General features: G+C 40.6%; 1 protein-coding gene across 1 annotated transcript in view; it reads right to left on the reverse strand.

The window, feature by feature from the left end:
* Positions 1-19,207, reverse strand: part of sls (sallimus) — a 285,614-nt gene that overhangs the window by 8,265 nt on the left and 258,142 nt on the right. The window contains exons 149-158 of the mRNA XM_072287454.1: positions 14,363-14,471; positions 11,845-12,033; positions 11,649-11,759; positions 9,467-9,578; positions 9,172-9,344; positions 8,811-9,095; positions 8,482-8,636; positions 4,632-4,779; positions 3,767-3,977; positions 3,376-3,464 (exon numbers count right to left, since the gene is read on the reverse strand). Coding sequence (XP_072143555.1) covers positions 3,376-3,464; positions 3,767-3,977; positions 4,632-4,779; positions 8,482-8,636; positions 8,811-9,095; positions 9,172-9,344; positions 9,467-9,578; positions 11,649-11,759; positions 11,845-12,033; positions 14,363-14,471 — 1,582 coding nt within the window. The remainder of the gene's footprint in view (positions 1-3,375; positions 3,465-3,766; positions 3,978-4,631; positions 4,780-8,481; positions 8,637-8,810; positions 9,096-9,171; positions 9,345-9,466; positions 9,579-11,648; positions 11,760-11,844; positions 12,034-14,362; positions 14,472-19,207) is intronic.

Here is a 19,207-nt window from a genome sequence, read left to right on the forward strand (position 1 = left end):
TTTGATGCCAGTCCGAGCATCTTTGACGTGTTTTTACTCTTAGCGCCGTCAGCCATTTTTGGTACGCGTTCGGTCACACCGCCGGCAATGGTGCCGGATTCTCCCGTAATTGGGCATATAATGCTTTCGCATTAACATGAGGCTACAACAAAGCACGTAAAAGGACATTTTTAGGCTCTGAAAGTTAAGTATAGGCACCAACATTGAAAAAGGCATGTATAGGCACAATAAAAGTGCCACTAGAATGTATCTAGACCCATAATTTGTGCTTATATTTTAAACAGGCACAATAAAGACATAAGGGGAAAATAGGCATTTTGCCTAAAGTTCTAATCTCTAACCATTACATCAGGGTGGCATTCTATGTGCACTTATATAGAGTTGCCAGAAGAAACAAACATGCTACAGAGCCATTCTTAGAAACCTGATATGCTCAAAGAATGCAAGAAGATAAAAGGGAAACATGGTGCAAGGTGGTAAATGTCAAGTGTTTCAAGGGCACATATGATATCACATGCGACTCCTTGTGCAGGAATATGACTAACACGTATGACGTTTCCAACAATCATACATAAAATGAATTGCAGTGCTTTCATTAAAACACGTTGGTGGGCTAGTTGGTTAGAATCCATGGTATAGTGTAGAAGCGCGACTGAACGAGGACGTAGAACGAGGACATGTCTGTGTATCTGTTTCTTTCTACGGCCTCGTTCAGTCGCGCTTCTACACTCTATCATGGAGTGCTTTCATACCATACTGCTTCAGTCAGTTCAGGTCCGCCGAAAGTGACGTTTCACATAGGTTTACATTTTTTCTGTTTAAAATAATCTTCCAATCCCTTAAAAAAGAAGTGGCAGTGGTCTTAACTATTTCATCCATGTTATACGGACCGTGTTCTGTACTTTCAAATCATAACATTTTAGTCTGCCAAAGACAGCTGTGACATGCCATGACCAAGTGAAAAAAAGGATTTGTAGCATTAATAGTAAACAAAAACATGGAATGTCCTTGGCCAGTTGTCAAAGTTATGAAGTTACAACCAGCAGTGACATATCCCTTTGAATAGGTGAGGAATCCAAAGCTGAGAGAGAAGACAATGCTCCAGGCTTTCCACTTAATCGTTTGTGGCTTTTGTGTGTTTTCAGTATAACTTAAGTGTGAATAGATTAAAATTATTTTTATAATAGACATAAAACCGCTTTCTAAGCTCTTTTCAAATGCTTGTGCATATGTTTCTTCAATAGTATTTAATTAGGTTTAATTATTGCTTTATATTTATGTTTGAGATAGTAATGAAATAAAACATTGTGTTAATGGCAGAAAATTGTCCACTGTGTGCAGGATGAGAAACGCTGTGCTCGTGAGAGCATCTCACTTTCTTTAGTTATAATTGATACAGTTGGTTCACTTGTGAGGTTTGCTCAGAAAGTTTCTGAAAGATGTTTTGTTGCACTCTGTACAGTTCCCTTGTGAATGTAATAATAGGATCTAGTAATTCTGCAATAAAAAACAATATGTCTGAAGTGCTTAGAATTTGGAATACTGCACTTCTCTGCTTAGTGAATTTTTCTTGATGTCTGTAGTCAGATTGGCAACTTTTGCAAGAACTTTTAGTTTGCAAAATGAAAAGTAGCATGGTGGAAGTAATTCCACATAAGGAGGTTGGGGAATAAAAGCCATGGATGTTTGTTGGCTTTTTTGTCAGCAGTAATTTGCGAGCAGGAATACTATGACAATGGAACAACCAGCATTCCTCTCATCAAGCGTATTATCTTCCCTTTCTTACTGCTGCTAGAATGCATTTTATTATGTCCAGATAGCTTTCCTTGTTCACATTCTTTCCCTTAGAAACTAATTGCAAATGACACCTTCAGACCTCATATAAGATAGCTTAATGTTCTTCCTCAATGGTTAGTATGTTAAAGAGAAAATAACTGTTTGGATTTAATGTGTAGCTGAATGACAAGAATGCTTTCAACTTTTAATGCATCAATGAAAAAAAATTCCTGAACTTTCAATTCACTCAAAACTCAATACAGATCCACTGTCCTTTAAACTTTCTCATTCCAACTGGCAAAGAAAAATCACCAAGTGATAACTTATGTTTAAATTAATGCAATGCAACAGCAGATACAGATTAGCAATTTTCGGTGGATAGTACATAAGCCACGTTGTTAGAGGTCCATGCAAATTGTCACAAGGTTCAGTTATTGGTTGACAAATAATTTTAAATGTTCATTAACTTTCCAGACAAACCTTATGCCACAAAGTTGATTGTCACACAGGCCTCGTTCATCACACCAGGGGCCACACCATAGATAAATATATTAGCGATACTTCAATTTTTTCATGCTATGGCATCGAGCATGATGCTTCACTGGAGCCACTTAGCATCTGCTGAAAGCGATGTGCCTCCGGAAGTGACGTACGTCCATATTCGGCCCAGAATATGGCTCCAGAACAACCACAACAAATGGACTTCTGACGAAGGCAGAAAATTTAACAAAACGGTAATGCAAATTGCTGTCTCCAGCACTGATGCTGTATTATTTGGAGAAGACATGTGAGCATATGTGAGTGCTCTGATGGAGACCATTGACTTTAGGAACTTCATTTAGCTGACTGCAGATCACATGCTCATAGCCATTAGCAACAGTAGAATTATCATATTTATACTAATTGTATCTGTGACAAATTGCAAGTTTTTGCATATTGTGTAAAGTAACTTCTGACTGATACCTTTGTTCAATTCTCGACTGCATTTTTTTCACCCAGGGTTGTGAAGTACTTAACACCCAATCTGGCATGCTGCATGCATTGCACTGCAGAACTGAAGGCATTAAGATAGTAGAGCACCTGAGCATTAACTAGAGAATAAAAAGGATATGTGCTTGAGTACAACCATTTGGCCTTTCTTATTGCATTTTTGGGGAAGCTGACAAAAAAAGGGGGGCATGCTTAAATGTGCTATGCACAGTGCACTAACTTGTGAGTAAGTTAAATGAAAGGAAGTTAGGATAGAAAATGAACCCGCAAAAGAGAGTATCACTGTCCTGTGGGATGGAGGGTGGAGTTCGTAGTAAGGGGCTTCTGTGTTTGCTGTATGAATTTGTGAGTCCACACCTTTCATTCTGTCTCAGACATAGCACCAATGCTTGTATCAACACTGACATTGCTATGAGTTCATAATAATGAGCACCACATTTTCACCTATTACACAAGACTAGATTCTATGTGGCAATGCAGGCAATGTCTGTATTAAATGCTACAATAATCTAGTAGTTAATATTCAGCTATTGAATGTGTATCTTAAGTGACAATTTAATGTTTAACAATGTAATTATAGTACTGTGATGGTGAAAGATTATCACTTACGTATTTGGGCATGTACTGTTATTGGCTCGTCACTTGTAAGTGGTGGACTGCTGCCAATTTCATTGCGACATGTCACTCGGAAGATATACCTGAAAGGGATCAATGCATTAGTCATGTAATAAGTTTCCATCACATTTATTTTTGTTGTTGTTTGTGACACTTTAAATACTTGCGAGAAAATTTGCTAAATTCGTTGAGAAAAATAATTAGAGAATTGCAAATTTTTCTCAGTGGATTTTAGTGGAAAAGTATTGTAAATCTCCCCAAAACAATCCTGGTCATTTTGCGACGTATTGCAAAGTTCATTTTTTAGGGTTCCACTTACATGCTTATGATGTCATGCACTTAAAAGACATATGATAGTCTGCTACGTGTTCTGAGAGATACTCACGCATTGTCTGATTTGAGGTTCGAAACTTCCATGGACAAACTCTCTGTTGTCCCAACTTTAATCCAGGCCTTCTTAGAGGCCTCACGTTTTTCAACTGTATATTCAATTATAGGGCGTCCACCATCAGACAGTGGCTCCTGCCATGTCAATACCAATGAATTGTCCGTCATCTTTGCAGTCTTCAGTGGCCCTTCTGGTGCAGATGGCTTATCTTTGAAAACAAAGTGAAGATCATTAAAACCATTGGCAATGGAGGTATTTTTGAGCAAAGGAAGCGACCATAGTAAAGGAAATACCTTAAAAGGCTATGTATAGACACTGATTTAAGTAAGTTGAACTTCTGGATTGTACCGATGCTAAAAAAATAATGCCATGTGCAACAGGATATTTTAATGCAGACTGGAACATACTTCGCACTCACTTAGAGACTGAGCTGTCATAATTACTGTACAAATATAGGGCAGTACACATAAGTATATGTAGTCTTTCAGTTAATTATTTTCCACTTTGATTTGAATGTACCACTTTTACATGTGCCGTGCAAGATGGTACTCGTATCACTAAAATACAGCCACCTACAATGACGCTACATGGGCCACTTATCACACGAAAACTATTCTTACGAAATCTATTCTATCAGAAACATGGTTAATATGACTGACATACTACATCACAGACATGAATGGCTTCACAGCATTGAAAAGGAACAACAGAAACAGCGTGTATAGGAAAAACACAGAGAGACATACATCGCACTAATTTCAGTGCCTTTCTAACCTTCTGACTTGTGACTAATTTAACAAGAGGTTTTCTCTGTTGCAGCTTCTTTTCACCACCTAGAGACTTGAGGAAATGTTTTACTTACCATATGGACAGCGGGCCAGTACAGGATCAGAAGTGAGTGGTACGCTAATGCCATATTCATTGACAGCTGAGATCCTGTAAAGGTACTCGCTCGCTTCATTCACATCAGGATCTCTGAGGGTGGTGGTGTCTGGCTGTGTTGTTCCAACCTGGGAAAAACAAAAGAGGGAGCTTAGTTGTTTATGAATACAGTACACACTATTCTGCTTAATAATACAGTCACTTGAAAACTGTCCTAGTGTAATGCTTAGTGTGAATGTAGAACTTCTTTAACGGATTATAACACATGTGCAGCCAATGTAGATGGTGCTGTTGCCTATATTGCACCCATGCTTGGTAATGTAATAATCAGTTCAATACACAATAGTAACGTGGTAATATGCATGCCAAATCATGTTGCCACTTAACACATGATGACAAACGTTTAACAGGAACCATGGAAGAAATTGAAATTTCTCAATGCATAGACATGCAGTGCCATTAAAAATTTCAAGCTGCATCAGCTTCGAGAAAACTTTTTCTCGACTGTTTGGGCCAGTAAGTTCTTATCCTGGCTGAACTTGTGAAGGGCGCTTTGTGAGCAGGCTTTGAAACTATTTGAGGTTATAGGTCAATCTAAGGTAGTGGCTAAAATAAAGTAGCTGCTATTCCAAATTTTGGTGAATTGTGAGTTAACTATCACAGTTGCCATAATTTGAAAACATCCATAGATTTCACTGCATATAGAAAAGGCCTAAGTGCTCAAGCTTATCTGTAACCTTTGTCATGTTCCCATTTATATATTGCAAAGTTCTTTTCATATTTCAAAGATTTTTTCATTCAGTTATATTGTTTTCAGAAAGAGCAATTGTATGAAACATATATCGGCAGAAATATCGTGTTATATGTGCTTGTTTTGAAAGGTTTGAAATATTGTTTCAATATAGTATTTTAATGTATTTCCTTTTATTCTTAAGTAATGCATGAAGCCTCTTGATCCAGGCAAAAATCTAATCATTGACATTATTGAATTCACTTTGTGCACCCAGAATCACTTTATTGTTTGATATACAAAGAAATTTCATATGTTTATGTTTACTATAGCTGATCTCATTAATGTAAATGTTACTGCAGGCATCTCATGTATTTAATGTACAAGTTATGGTGTCACAAATTAAAACATGGAGTATGCTTTTTTGTGCACGTATTTGAAAACTGTTCTAGTGTATGGTTTTCACAATGACTGCAAGTTACAAATGGAAAAACATATTTGTGCCTGTGAATTGTAAAATTAGGATATTTACTACTACATAAGCCCATTTAATAGCTGTGCATATTTTGCCTAGATTTTGCGTAACATATTGGGGTATGTAGCCTTCACAAAGATAAGAATGTACTAATTTTTAGCTAAATTCCTCATGCATGATAATATATGTATCTTTGGAAAATGCAATCCCTGTAGAGATATTAAAAGGGGAAATTGATAATACGTGCATGTACGAAAAACATGGTTGCATGACTATGGCCATGGCTCAACACATCTATATAAGTTTGGTTCTTAGTTCTTCTTCAGGAACATGATACATTTCACCTCCTAATGTTCGAGGTTATACATGTCATACATGGGCAAAATTTCAAATGATTAATTTCTTTTGAGCAGCAATTCATGTATTCTATGGAACATTTATGCCGTGGGATTAAGCCCACTCCATTTTGTATTCGAAGCCCATGTCGTGGCTGCTCAGCCATAGCACGAACGTGTTTCTTCTGCAAATAGCCTTTCTGTGTGAGCAATGCCACAAGCAAGGTGCCAGCAATGCCTTATGAGTTCTAATGCTGACTACAATCAGGTATCCCTTTGCAAAAAAAAATAAGCAGTTGCATTATGACCTAATGCTGCAAGAGAGTTATCTTTATATAAAAAGATAGAAAAATGCAGTAGCAAAAAGCCTTAAAAAGGAAGAAGGGGACAAAACATTGGTTGTATATGCTACTGCAGTAGCTCAAACATTGATGGCCATTGCAAAAGCCACAAACCACTGTGGCAGACAATGACAAAGCGGATGGGGCTTGGTCTCTGCCAGCACCTGCTCATATGCTAAAAACCTGGCCGTCTATGGGGTTGTCTTGGCAAATGTGAGTGAACTTGTGCGAAGCTGGGATTGTTGCCATTTACTCAAAACTGTTCTACAATGTGTTCAGACTAGTTTTAGTGTATTTTTTATATCCTCTGTAGGCTCTGGTTTCTGCTGTTCTTTATCTATATGTGCAGTCGTTCAAAAATTTGAAACCATTGCAGGTGTGACTAGACCTGTTGTCCAACCACATAATGGGGCTTGTGTAGGACTTGCATTGCTGCAAAGCCTCAGTGATTGAGAGGGGCAGTGCTTTCGCCCTGCTGAGATCCAGAAAGAATCAGGGAAGCTACAGGGCTTGGTGAGAGATCTTGTCTGTTGGATGGTGGCTTCAAATCTTTTGGCAAAGACTGCACATTAATAACTTATCTTTGGCTATTCATAGTGCATCATACCGTTTGCCTGAGCATAGAGTAATTGAAGCTTTGGTCATGTGACATATCTGTATTAAAAATTGCACAAACAACATATTTTACTAAATGTTCATTCAGCAAAAGTTAACCTTGTACAGTGTGGAGACATCGCAAAATGAACAGACAATATTAAAATCTACAGTCACGACCTTCTACAGTACACTGTGTAACTACAGGAAAAAGGACACCTTAAATTTCAAAAGGCACTGTCTTTTCTGTGGCATTATGTGGAGTGGCAAACCTTGCTTGCTGCAGTTTGAGTATCTTGCAGAGTGGTGTAATACACCATAATAGTTCTTCTTGCATTCAGGATTGCCTGAGTGCACTTACATTGCTTTTATTTTCATCATAATTTCAAAGAGGCCTCTTAGCATGGCGCAAACCAGTTCTAAGAATATTCACAAAATGAGAAAGTTGTGACTGGCTGTCATTATACATGGATTTGCCAAAAGCTACCATTCAAGAATACTTATAGTGTTGTAAGCATGACGTAATATTTACAACCTTGGCGGGGTGTACCAGATTGGGCCAGTTCTTTGATGCGTTGTGCAAACTTATAATTAGAGTTCAAGAGGCTACATAACAAAAAATTGTGTGTCAATTATACAAATCTCCTATTTTAGCATTTAAGGAGCACTGAAACAAAAAAGTGTGTTATGCACCAACAATGGTAAAAATTGTGGAGTTTGTAAGTGGTTTTGTGGCATGCGAAGCTTTGCAATAATCTCGTGTGTAATACTAGTTCTATGTATGTAAATGACAAACACTTATGGTACATTTGACTGGTTTCTGCCGCGCTCCAACTTGGTTTGCAGCAATGTGTAGCTGTCTTGAGATTGGAGCCAGAGAAAGCCTGCCCCAGCCACACTCTCAGTTGGAGCACAGCGCTCTGAATGAACCCGGCGAATACATTGTGCGCACGCACTCGAGTTTGACCAGCCGAATGTAAACTGCTCCACGAGAGCACTCTAGAGCACCTGAAAGTGACCAGTCGAATGTACAATTAGGGTAGTTAAGTGAGTGCTCCAAATCAGTGTACACTTTAGGAACCTACATGCCGATGCTCGTTCTCATATCAGCATCATTTCCTTTGTTGAATTAGAGAGGGACAATACAAAAGTTCTTAAGGCTAAAGTGGCTAATCAGTGAAGACTGTATATTGTAGCATATAGAATTTATATTGCACTGTATTATAAAATTGTGAGAACATGTAAGAATATTATGCTAGAATATTATGAGGACATATATACTGCTTTGGTCTACTGAAACAAAATAAAACAACACACGGGAGCAGCAACATTCAGCTTTCAAGTATTTTGTTTACCTCAACAAAGACTGTTCTTGTAGTCTCGCAGCGTTCAACAATGTACTTTGTAAGCGGTGACCCTCCATCATCCAGGGGTGGCTGCCATGACAATGTGATATGGTCTCCGGCAGTTTCCAGGAATTGAATGGGTGCTTCAGGTGGACCTGGCTTGTCTGAAGCCAATATAGAAATTTATTTTAGCTGCATGTCATATAACACATAATAGTAGGTCACTAAATATCATGCTTCATGCTTATTCAGGTTACTGGTAAGGGAGCTAAATGTATCCTTATCAGCATACAAACTTGAACATGCAGTAAACTGTGAAATGCTAATAAAGAACTCACCAAGCACTCTGAGCTTGAAATCATAGCTGATGCTCCCAGCTGTATTTTTTAGTTCAAGTGTATAAACACCAGAATCTGGACCCTCTGTACTATGTATCGTAATGGTCGAAGTATCATCCTTGTCTGTTATGAGCGTATGCTTGGTTGATTGAATGGGTGCCCCGTCGCGTAACCATGTGACGGTAGGCTTTGGAAATCCATGAATGGTGCAGGGAACCTTGAATGCCTCTTGCTTATTGATGCGGACATTCCGAAGTTTTTCATCAAATTCTGCCCGTGGTGGATCTGGCAGAGGAAGTTGAAGAAATTAGCAAGACAAATTTTTTTAGAGCACAGGATGAGTAGAAAGCACTCTATATACCTTGGACAGACAGCGTGCATGTTGTTTCTGTGGAACCATGTGGATTAGTTGCTTTACATGTGTATTTTCCTCCTGACTTTGTAGACGCCTCCTTAATACGAAGTGTAGCTTTCTGATCCTTGAATTCAGCACTAAAGTTGCTGATCATGACGAGATCTTTGCCATTTTTAAGCCTGTAAAAGGTAGAAATGTACTATAGGAGCTTGCTGAATCTAGCATGAGCCATATGTTCAGGCTGTTCTCTAGAAACAGAATCACTCAACACAAGAAGTCTGTTGATCAAAATCATGATTACCATTTGACTGCAGGTGTAGGATTCCCAGCTATTCTGCACGTTAATTCTGCTGGTTTTTTCACACCAACAGCCTTGTCAGTCAGGTGCTCTAAGATGACTGGTGGCTCCCCAGCTAAAAGTAAAAGACAACAGAAAAGGCAGGTAAATGAAATTGCTGTTCCTTCTGCACCACTTAAGAAAAAAAAACACCTGCAGTGTTTAAGGCTGGTGCTATTTACAGCAAGTATATGCACTTTCTGCGTGGGCATATACATGACTAAAGTGAAACATCTTAAGTTATAACTCATTATGATCTGCCATTCTTTTGGTGTTACTTTAACATTGATAAATACCTTAAGAAATTTATGGTCTTACATGGTAATTAATTGTTTTTAACCTTTTAAAACTTTTTTAAAGTACTACTGCAAGTGAAGCAGCATGTATAAGAGGAAGTTTCGCATGTATAATTGCAGCAGTCAATTTACACAACACACACACACACACACACACACACACACACACACACACACACACACACACACACACACACACACACACACACACACACACACACACACACGCACGCACGCACGCACGCACGCACGCACGCACGCACACACACACGCACACACAAACGCGCGCGCGCACGCACGCATCCACGCACGCTCACATAGTAGTGAATGAAAAGATACAATATTTATTGCGATTTCTGTGAAAAATTGATTACCTATGTTTATAAGCTATATAAGTTCTTGGTTCTTCAATGTTGTCAAGACGGACGTGCAGTGCTGCTGATGAAAAATGTTTTGTTGTTTTTTCCAGTTCCATGAAGCTCTGCTTTCCACTTGTTCATTTAGGGGTGCTCACCGTTGCATACATTTACAAGCTTGTGTACGAGTGCGTGTAGTTGTGTTTCTCTTTTCTCTCTCTTTCTTTGACCTTCATCATATATTAAACCTGCATTTGCACTCCAAGCCTTTTGATCAGCTAACCTCTGCAGTTATAGACTTTGTCTCACTACTACAAACTTATTTTCTGATGTATATGGCTTCCTTGTTATACATTCTCGGAATACACAAGTCGTGTGTGTGATGGGTAGGCTATATAGCATTAACTTGGCAGTGAGTGTTCAGGAAGTTATCGCGAGAGGCCAGTGGTCTTGTACAACAAAATGCAAATTTTTGAGCTCAGAAGACCCAAAGTGCAAATAGCATATCTTTTGTGAACGCGAGTCACGTGCAAGCGCATCGGTGTCATTACTATAGAATTGCAATAGTAATAATATGTCATAAGAAGCCAGCAAACACTGACACCAAGGACAACATACATGCGAAGGTTGTGGGATCATTCCTCACCTGCGGCAAGTTGTTTGTTCATCCACTTTCATTTCCATTAATTTACCGTTTCTTTACTTCATTTATTAAGCACAAGTAATTTCCCCTATGTTGTCCTTGGTGTCAGTGTTTATTGGCTTCTTATGATATGACTAATAAAAAATCGGGCCCCTCGGTTAATCCCATTTCTTCTCGTTAAACAGCAATGATGTGGACACTCCAGGCACATTTATACCATCGTGGTCGCCTCAATGTTCCGTACAAAGGCGATAACATCGTGAAAGCGTGCGACGGTGAGCCGAATTGCGCACAAGGAAGAAAAGCGGGAAGCCAGTGCGGGAGGGAGGGGGGACGGGCAGTGGCGGCTTTTACTGTGGCAGCAACTGCATAGTTTGCGCAGCAGCGTGCTCTGTATCTTGAAAGCGATCTGCAGATGCGACAAATTCGGAGTCGGTTGACTCGTGGCCGGCCTGCCGCCGTTTGTGTTACTGCCCTGTACTTCTCGCAGGGCACTTGGCAACTGGATTACGAGAAAAACCTGGTACTTCCATAGTGTGGACAGAACCCGTAGCAACTGCCAGAGGAGGTCAACCCAACAAGCTTCGTGTGGCCATGGCACCCAATCTAATTTTGATGGCAGTCTTTCTTTATCGAAAAAAAAGTCGTATATAAGTCTCACCATTCTATAATACGCACAGACGAGAAATTAAGAGAAAAAAACGCAACTTATACACTGGAAATTATGGTAGTATATATACTGACTGGCATTTAATGACTGCTGCACATGCTGTGACACCTAGACTGAGTAAATGGTTCATGAGCCAAATAACAGAGTTGCTGCTACGCTTCGCTGTTTGCATGTGACTTACCTTTTGGCTGAATAGGTATATATTTAGTGCCTTGAGAAGGATCACCTTTTCCAGCTTCATTCTCAGCTGTGACACGGAACATGTATTCTTCATTGGGTGACAGACCCTCCACTGGAAGAACCCATGCAATATTCCAAATCAGCTCACACTGATGACACCTGGCCCATGTCATCCTTTTGCCAATGTAAAAGCTTACCTTTTGTGAAGGTGTCCTGAATGGTGTCAGAATAAAGCGCCCAACGAAGTGTGTTTCGATCATGGTATTCGACAATGTAATTTGTGATCTTGGAACCTCCATCAGATTGCGGTGGTTTCCAGGACAGCACAAGGGAGCCAGTACTGGATATATCTGAAGGCTCAGGCACCCCTGGTGCACTGGGCTTTTCTGTAGAAAAACAAAAAGCCACCCTTGTTAGCTTGCGTATGCACAAACACGGGGTAACACACACATTGGGCATTTGGGCATTCAGATTGCAGTACTTCATAATCATGATTGGGTTGAAACATGTGAAATGGCCTAAAACCACTATACCGGGTGGTTTTGTTAAACATACAAAATATTCAAAAGTTGCTTTCGGCAGACAGCATAAGTCTAGTCATTTAGCCGGATTACTCGAAGAGGCGGGCATTACAAGAGGAATCGAACTGCATAATTGAATAATTAACAAAAATTCACTAATTATCTTTTTACTTAATTAATATACAGCACATATTGCAATTCACGAACTGCAGCCGGTGAGATTGCTTGAGCATATCTACTTGGAACGAAATTTAAGGATGACACCAGTCTCGAGATATTCATTCCAAAAGTGTGCGGTGAAATACATGGGCATTCCAGTTACTTTTGTGCTTAAATGCACAAAATGGCGGTTTTTTAAATATATAAGTGGAACAATAGCGCATTTTTAACACACATTTTGCAGTGTATATCTTTAAACCTGTGAAGCTATGCTCTCTGACAGTGCTGCGCCTGGGGTGATGCTTGAGACACCGGTGCGCAATGAATGAGGCTTGCCATTATTTAATAGCATCAACTGAACTGTGCACAGTGGCTGCTGAAGCAGCATGTTTCGCTCTCGCCATGGTTCCTGTGTCTCGATGAAATCCCAAACCTTTCGTGTCATGCACCAGTGTGTGTATGCAATTTTAGACTCACCTGCATGTAAAATAATAGTTTCATCTTACTTGCGACTTTCCCTCAAAATGACTTCACTTGTTGATAAGCCTAGCCAGCAAAGTGTATATTGCTTGTTAATGTGGGTGTTTATGAACAAAAAACAGCTTGTGGCACTCATTCTAATTATCGTGTGTCCAGAAACATGCTCTAAATGGCAGATAATGCTGCTGGACAGAAGACAGAAAATTTAGGCAAACTGAATTATTTATTATTGAAAAAAAGAAGTCTGAAAAAGCATGATTCTTCAATAGCATTGAGTAAAGTGTGCACAGTGACTGCTGAAGCGGCATGTTGCACTCTATCCGTTGTTCTTATGAACACACAGTTTAGTCATGCAAACAAGCACTGACAGATTAAAAAAACATGCACATGTGCTGTACAATAGTTTCGAATGCAGGTGTGCCATTGTGAAAGAGCTCAGTGATGCAATTCTGCCACCACTCCTGTGGTCTCTTGACACTATATATTCAGTCGATGAGAAGACTGCAATGAAATATGAGATGTAATGTCTTTGCTGTACTTATGGTTGGCTTTGTGGGACCTACAAAAGCTGCTGCCTCATATTGGATAAGGTTGCCACATGGATGGTTTTTGACAGGTAGAGCCTGTTTTAGGCAGATATTATTGGTAGTCGCTTCAACCTCCAAAGGCATGTGTTAACAAGCTTTCTCATTCAAATTTTTTTGTGGATGAATTATGCCAGAACTACATCATGGAAAGGTTTGTACGGAAATTGGCAGATTTGTGGGGGCCATTGGAGAATGTATGTCTTTTAAAGACACAAGTTATGAAGAGGAGATAGCAAAATGTCCTTTCTTTCTTTTTTTCTTCTTTATTTGTCCAGAAGTTCTTTCTTAAATATTTGAGAGCCTTCTGTGCTCCTATTATCATCAAACCACATTCTCACGGAAAGTCCACTGTGAACTGTTTTTACCAGTTTTGTGATGATGAAAAAAACGAGGTGCACTGCCCTCTAGTCACAGTGACAGTCGTCCAAACGAATTCTGGTAAAAGTACATCAGATGCAGATGTGAGTTTTGCTCTTCCAGTGCCTTCACATCACATGAATATTTCATACGGCGTTTTATATATTATTTACTATTTGACTGTGCTGTTGATGCATTCGTACAAGTAATTAAATACAACTCTGCACTTTCAGTTTGTATCACATTTAGCAAAGTTATGATTGCCTTTCCTTTGGGATTTATATTAAACTTTGTTAATAAATCTAGTGTTGACTTCTAGCACCCCACCCTGCTAGTTTTTTTGTTTGTGCACGTAGGTAGCAAACCTGACAACAGTAGCCATTTATCACGACTCATTGGAAAAATTCCTCTGGTTTTAGGAAGCACTACCACAAAACTTCAATGATAGTGCTACTTGTTTTATTTTAAAGAGCTGTACCAGCTTGAGAAGACAATTTGTCATTTTCATTTTTTCATTATCAACAAGGAAAAAGCTATCATGAGTCAACATTTGTCTGCAGTTATTACTGTGCTAGCTATCTATAATTTTCGTGAATGTATATAATACTTACCGATGCATGTGACATTAAATGGTTTGCTACATTCACCACAAGCATTTTTGAGAGTGAGTGTCACAGTTCCAGTGTCTGTGGGTTTCAGATCTTTTATTGTCAGTGTTGCCTGGAAGAAATGAAAGGGCATTCAGTTCAGTTCAGAGAAGGTAGAGAATGTGGGGTGGCTTAGTTATTGGCACTACATGTACCAAAACAGTGTGTAAAATGACATTATGAAATAGATTTTTTACTTCTCTAGCATCCTTACTCCTAAAATAACACCTTAGCATCCATTATAAGCACACATGAAAGGTTCACGTTTTAACGTTACAGTAAAAACACACAGGTCCTTAATCACCATCTTTTAATTTATGCAAGAATTGCTTGCATTGTAGATGCACAGTAGTTTACTAGACATGTATGTGTGCCATGCTGTGCAGAATAATGCCAAAAATAACACATAACTAACGTAATTTACCTGAAGATCTGGATTTTTAGTTTGATAAAAAGAGTATAAGATATGCATGATATACACTTGCACCCTGTCCAGGGCATAGACTTGGTATAATACTTCAGTTCTGGTTTGCAGTAGGTGAGACATACCACAATTTCAGCTTGAGAACTGGACACATCATAATCAAAGCAGAACACCAACCATCTAGCTTGTAGCACAATGCATGTATTCTACTATAGTAGTGTCATTGCTATGTCATGTTTGCATAAAATTTAATGTCATTTACCTAGCAACATTCTAGCTTGAAAGCACTGCTGTACCTTAAAGATCATTTGCAGTGCCAACATTTTTATTTAGAGTTCTTATTCATTTTTCTTTCAGAGAGCTTTAGCACATGTTGAAAGTGTTGGCATTTTGAATTAAGAATAAATGGCTTGACAAACATCCCGAATCCACACTGTGTGCTGTGAGAGATGGCACAGTGTAGGGCTGTGAATTAATTCTGACTATCGAGAGTTCTTTATCAGTACATAAACCTAAGCACATGAGCATTTTTTGCATTCCCCATGCACTAACCGAAATGTTGACTGCTGCTACGATTTTATCCCAACAACTTCACATTCAGCAGAAGAATGCCTTAGCCACTGTGACAAGTGTTGACAGTTTGATCTTTAAGTCAATGGGCCTGAGACATTTTCAGTAAACAAAAGCTTTCATGCCACTGGACAGAAAACTTGCTCTTAAAAATTTTGTTGAAATAAAGATATCTAATATAGTGTGTCATTACATTGCTTGAGTCCTAATCACATTAACGTGGGAATTCATCATAAGATGGGCAACATGAATTTCCCAAGTTGCAGAACGTATCAAAGAAACATAACATTTTTAGTTTGGTTGAAAACTTGTGCTGAATTTTGTACAAATCAAGTGATGCGAAAATGTGTCCTCATCCCAAAGCCACATAGAACCACTTTCATCAAACAGGGTATTTTTTTAAGACTGCATATACAGATGTTTTATAAAAAGGCTAATAGCATAGCGAAAGTGGCGTTTAGACAGAGGTGTTCCTGTCTAAGGCAGGCGTACTTTGCCGCCAATAACATCAGTTTCAGAAAATAATTAAAGATATATTGGTAATTAAGATTTTTATTAGAGCCCTTCAGGCACTTGTTTATATGGCAAATTTGGATGCAGTCACATTTTAATGAACCCCCATTTTTTTAACTCTTGAAAATCACACCTAATTCGAGATACCCATAATCGAATTTCAGTGCTCAATACATTCTATATGGAGACCAAGTACGCTGGGAGTGCAGAAAAATTGCCCCGCTGTCATATCGGACTAACGCCACATGATGAAAACTGAAACAAAGTTTGATATTGAACATTGTGGCCAGTCACAACATATACTCATATGGCACTTTTTTTTGGCAAGCATCTGCTATAATGTGCTGTAAAAGTATTTGCCATGAAATGCCGTTATTCAGACTTTTTCACTCTTCTTCACAGGGCATTTCCATCTGATGTAGCAGTGGGATGCGCTCGGTTTCGAGGTTGCCTGGATTGAGTGTTGAAACTTGAAGCTTTCTCTAAGCATACTTTCAAGATTGTGCATGAGTACTAAGAAAAAGATTGTATTTACTCGAATGCAACGTGCACTTTTTATCCGATAAAACAGGGGCAAAAATTGCGTGCGCGTTAGAATCGACTACGACCCTAAATCTGCATTACCCGATCGCCATCGGCATTTCAAGATGGCCGCCTCATGGCTTAAGATGGCCGCCTCGAGCCTAAAGCTATGTTCACACTACGGTCGTAACGCGCGTAACAGCTCTTTCGGTGTATCGAACGTAACGGCTGTAAAAAAAGTTACGGCAGTTAAGCCGGCACCTTTGTTCACATTTACTGCTGCGTAAATTACGGCTTTTACAACAGGCCAATCAAATTTGGAGCTGCAGAATCGACGTCACCAGCGGCCCAATATGGCTCCTGTCAACATGCGACCGCTGGCCGAGATCGAAAAAATTCACGCTCAAAAAAAAAACTTATAGTCATGTAATCAATCGCACAAAGACGACGAAGGCGACGCAGAAGGGTTTGGGAGCGGCAAGTATTTCTCGACAGGGCCGTGGACGGCGGTTTTCACAACCTTTTCGCCAAGCTCCGAGTTGGTGACGCTGTGATGTTTCATAACTTCATGGGCATGTCGCCCCAGCAGTGCCGCTTCCTTGAAAACCTAGTGAGACCACCCATCGAAGTTCGGAGCACGCATCTGCGGCCACCGATTTAATCGGCGGATAAACCAGATGAACTGAAAACAGTCTCGCAAGGCGCACTGCACAAATTTTCACGAACACAGCCAACCTAATCGTGCGCACGGAATGGCGGAATGGCACTTCCCGCACCCGGAGCTGTCTGCAGACGGGAGGACGGAAGTGTCGTCACCGGTTGTTGAAAACTGAAAGCTTATCGGTCATTGGCTGTGTCGCAACGGTCGTAATATCACAGTCGTAAATGTTGCCGACCCTTTAACACTCTCAACCACGATTTTTGCGTGAATTGCGCACGTTGGTACCTTTACGTTCGCAGTCTGAACTAGACGCATACGCTTGTTGCGCTTCCGCTTAAGCATGTTACGAAAAATCGGCGCCTTACGAACGTAGTCTGAACATAGCATAAGGCTCTATTCCCGATACGCATGGCGGCTGCACGACCACCATCATCCGCCATGTTGACTCTCCGATTGGCTCACGTGCCTTTAAATTTGTGCCAGGAAACAGAAGTTTTGCAAAATGCAATTTTGCGTTGTAATGAAGAGGACGAAACATGATGTGAGCTGCAAATTTTATCGACTTATACATTTTTTTTTGCTCCTTGGCAGCTATATTACGACGTTAGCACTTCAAAAAGAATGTGAGCGGTAGTGTACAGAAGCCAGCAAAATGCACCATTCCGCCTCTTTCACGGCGCGACGGCGCATGCGCCCTGCCGTAGCGGATTAGTCGCGAAACGTTTTGGAAGGGACGCGCGCGCGGCCGCGCGGCCAGATATCGGGGGAAAGTACCCCGAAAAAGAAAGCGCTTGGACGCGCGCTGTTGCAAACGCTCGTGCCATGTACCGCGTTGAAACTCTACTGGTAGCTCGGCGTCGGTGCGGTGCCGAAAACGTGCTTAAGACTGCAACTCCACTTTGAAACAGAAAAGGGCCCGGGCTTGGTCCGGACTGCACCGCCGCCTTGCATTGACGGCGGTCAAATTTATCGATAAACCCCTGCGTTACACTTCGACGACACTTCAAAAACAGGTTGCTGACGCAGTCTTCTTGCAGCGTCGGCCCACTGTTGCTGGTGGTGGCAGCGCGTGCCTGACTTCATGTACTGTTTTAAAGCGTGGTAACATTAGGTCGCAATTAGTACATGACCGGGGTTGTTGGAGAAGTATGGGAGAGGCCTTTGCCCTGCAGTGGGCGTAACCAGGCTGATGATGATGATGATGATGAACATTAGGTCGATACGAGACCGACAAGACGCTGACGCCGACAATTGGCCGACTATCCAGCACTGTGTCACTGAGACCATTTGATCGTAATAGGCCGACAACGACGCAACCGACGGGTGCGAGTTGTCATATAGCGCGACGGGCTTTCGTGTCGACAGCACCGACAAAATCAGCGCGCTGACCGTGATAGCTTGACCGAACCCTACGTGATCAGCCGTCGAACCGACAACGCGATAGCTGCAGCTCATTCACTTGTACATATAATTATTCGCGCTCAAAATGCGTCGACATGCCTTCGAAGTTGAAATGCACGAGCTTCAGTCCTCTCAAGCCGTGCACGTGAAGTTTGAGTAAATGTTGATCCCACCGAAGTTTGGGTTAGGCCTGACCCCGTCGAGTTCGTGCACCCGCTACCGATGGAGCTGGACTTAAAAAGTAAGCAGTCAGGACGAAGAAAACCACTCTTAGGTTGCGGCCCTATAGCGATTTGATTACTCTTCACTTCGCACGGCACGTACACAATAAGCGGCAAGCGGCGACACAGCGCTGTGCCAACATCTTGTACTTTGGTCACCGTTCCCGAATGCTGCCGGTCGCATTTCCATAGATGGTGGGTCTGTGTGTGTTGTTATGCTGACATTTCTTAATTACAAAGAAGCATTGTTTACCTTTGCGTCAAACAGGAAAGAAGAGACAGTACATTCGATAAAGCAGCATAAACTCGCTCAATTGACAACGGTGTCAGCGATGGCATCCGCCTTGTCGCGAGAGAACTACTCGGCATATAAGTGGGGACTTACGCCGAACACAGTCTCTAATAATACTTTAGAGCACGCGCAAACTGTAAGTATGATAAAGTTAAACAAAACCGAGAATCAGTAGTAACAGCCCATAATATATATGTATCTGGAT

The sequence above is a fragment of the Dermacentor andersoni genome, chromosome 1, assembly GCF_023375885.2.
Source record: "Dermacentor andersoni chromosome 1, qqDerAnde1_hic_scaffold, whole genome shotgun sequence".
In the NCBI taxonomy this organism is placed as follows: Eukaryota; Metazoa; Arthropoda; class Arachnida; order Ixodida; family Ixodidae; genus Dermacentor; species Dermacentor andersoni.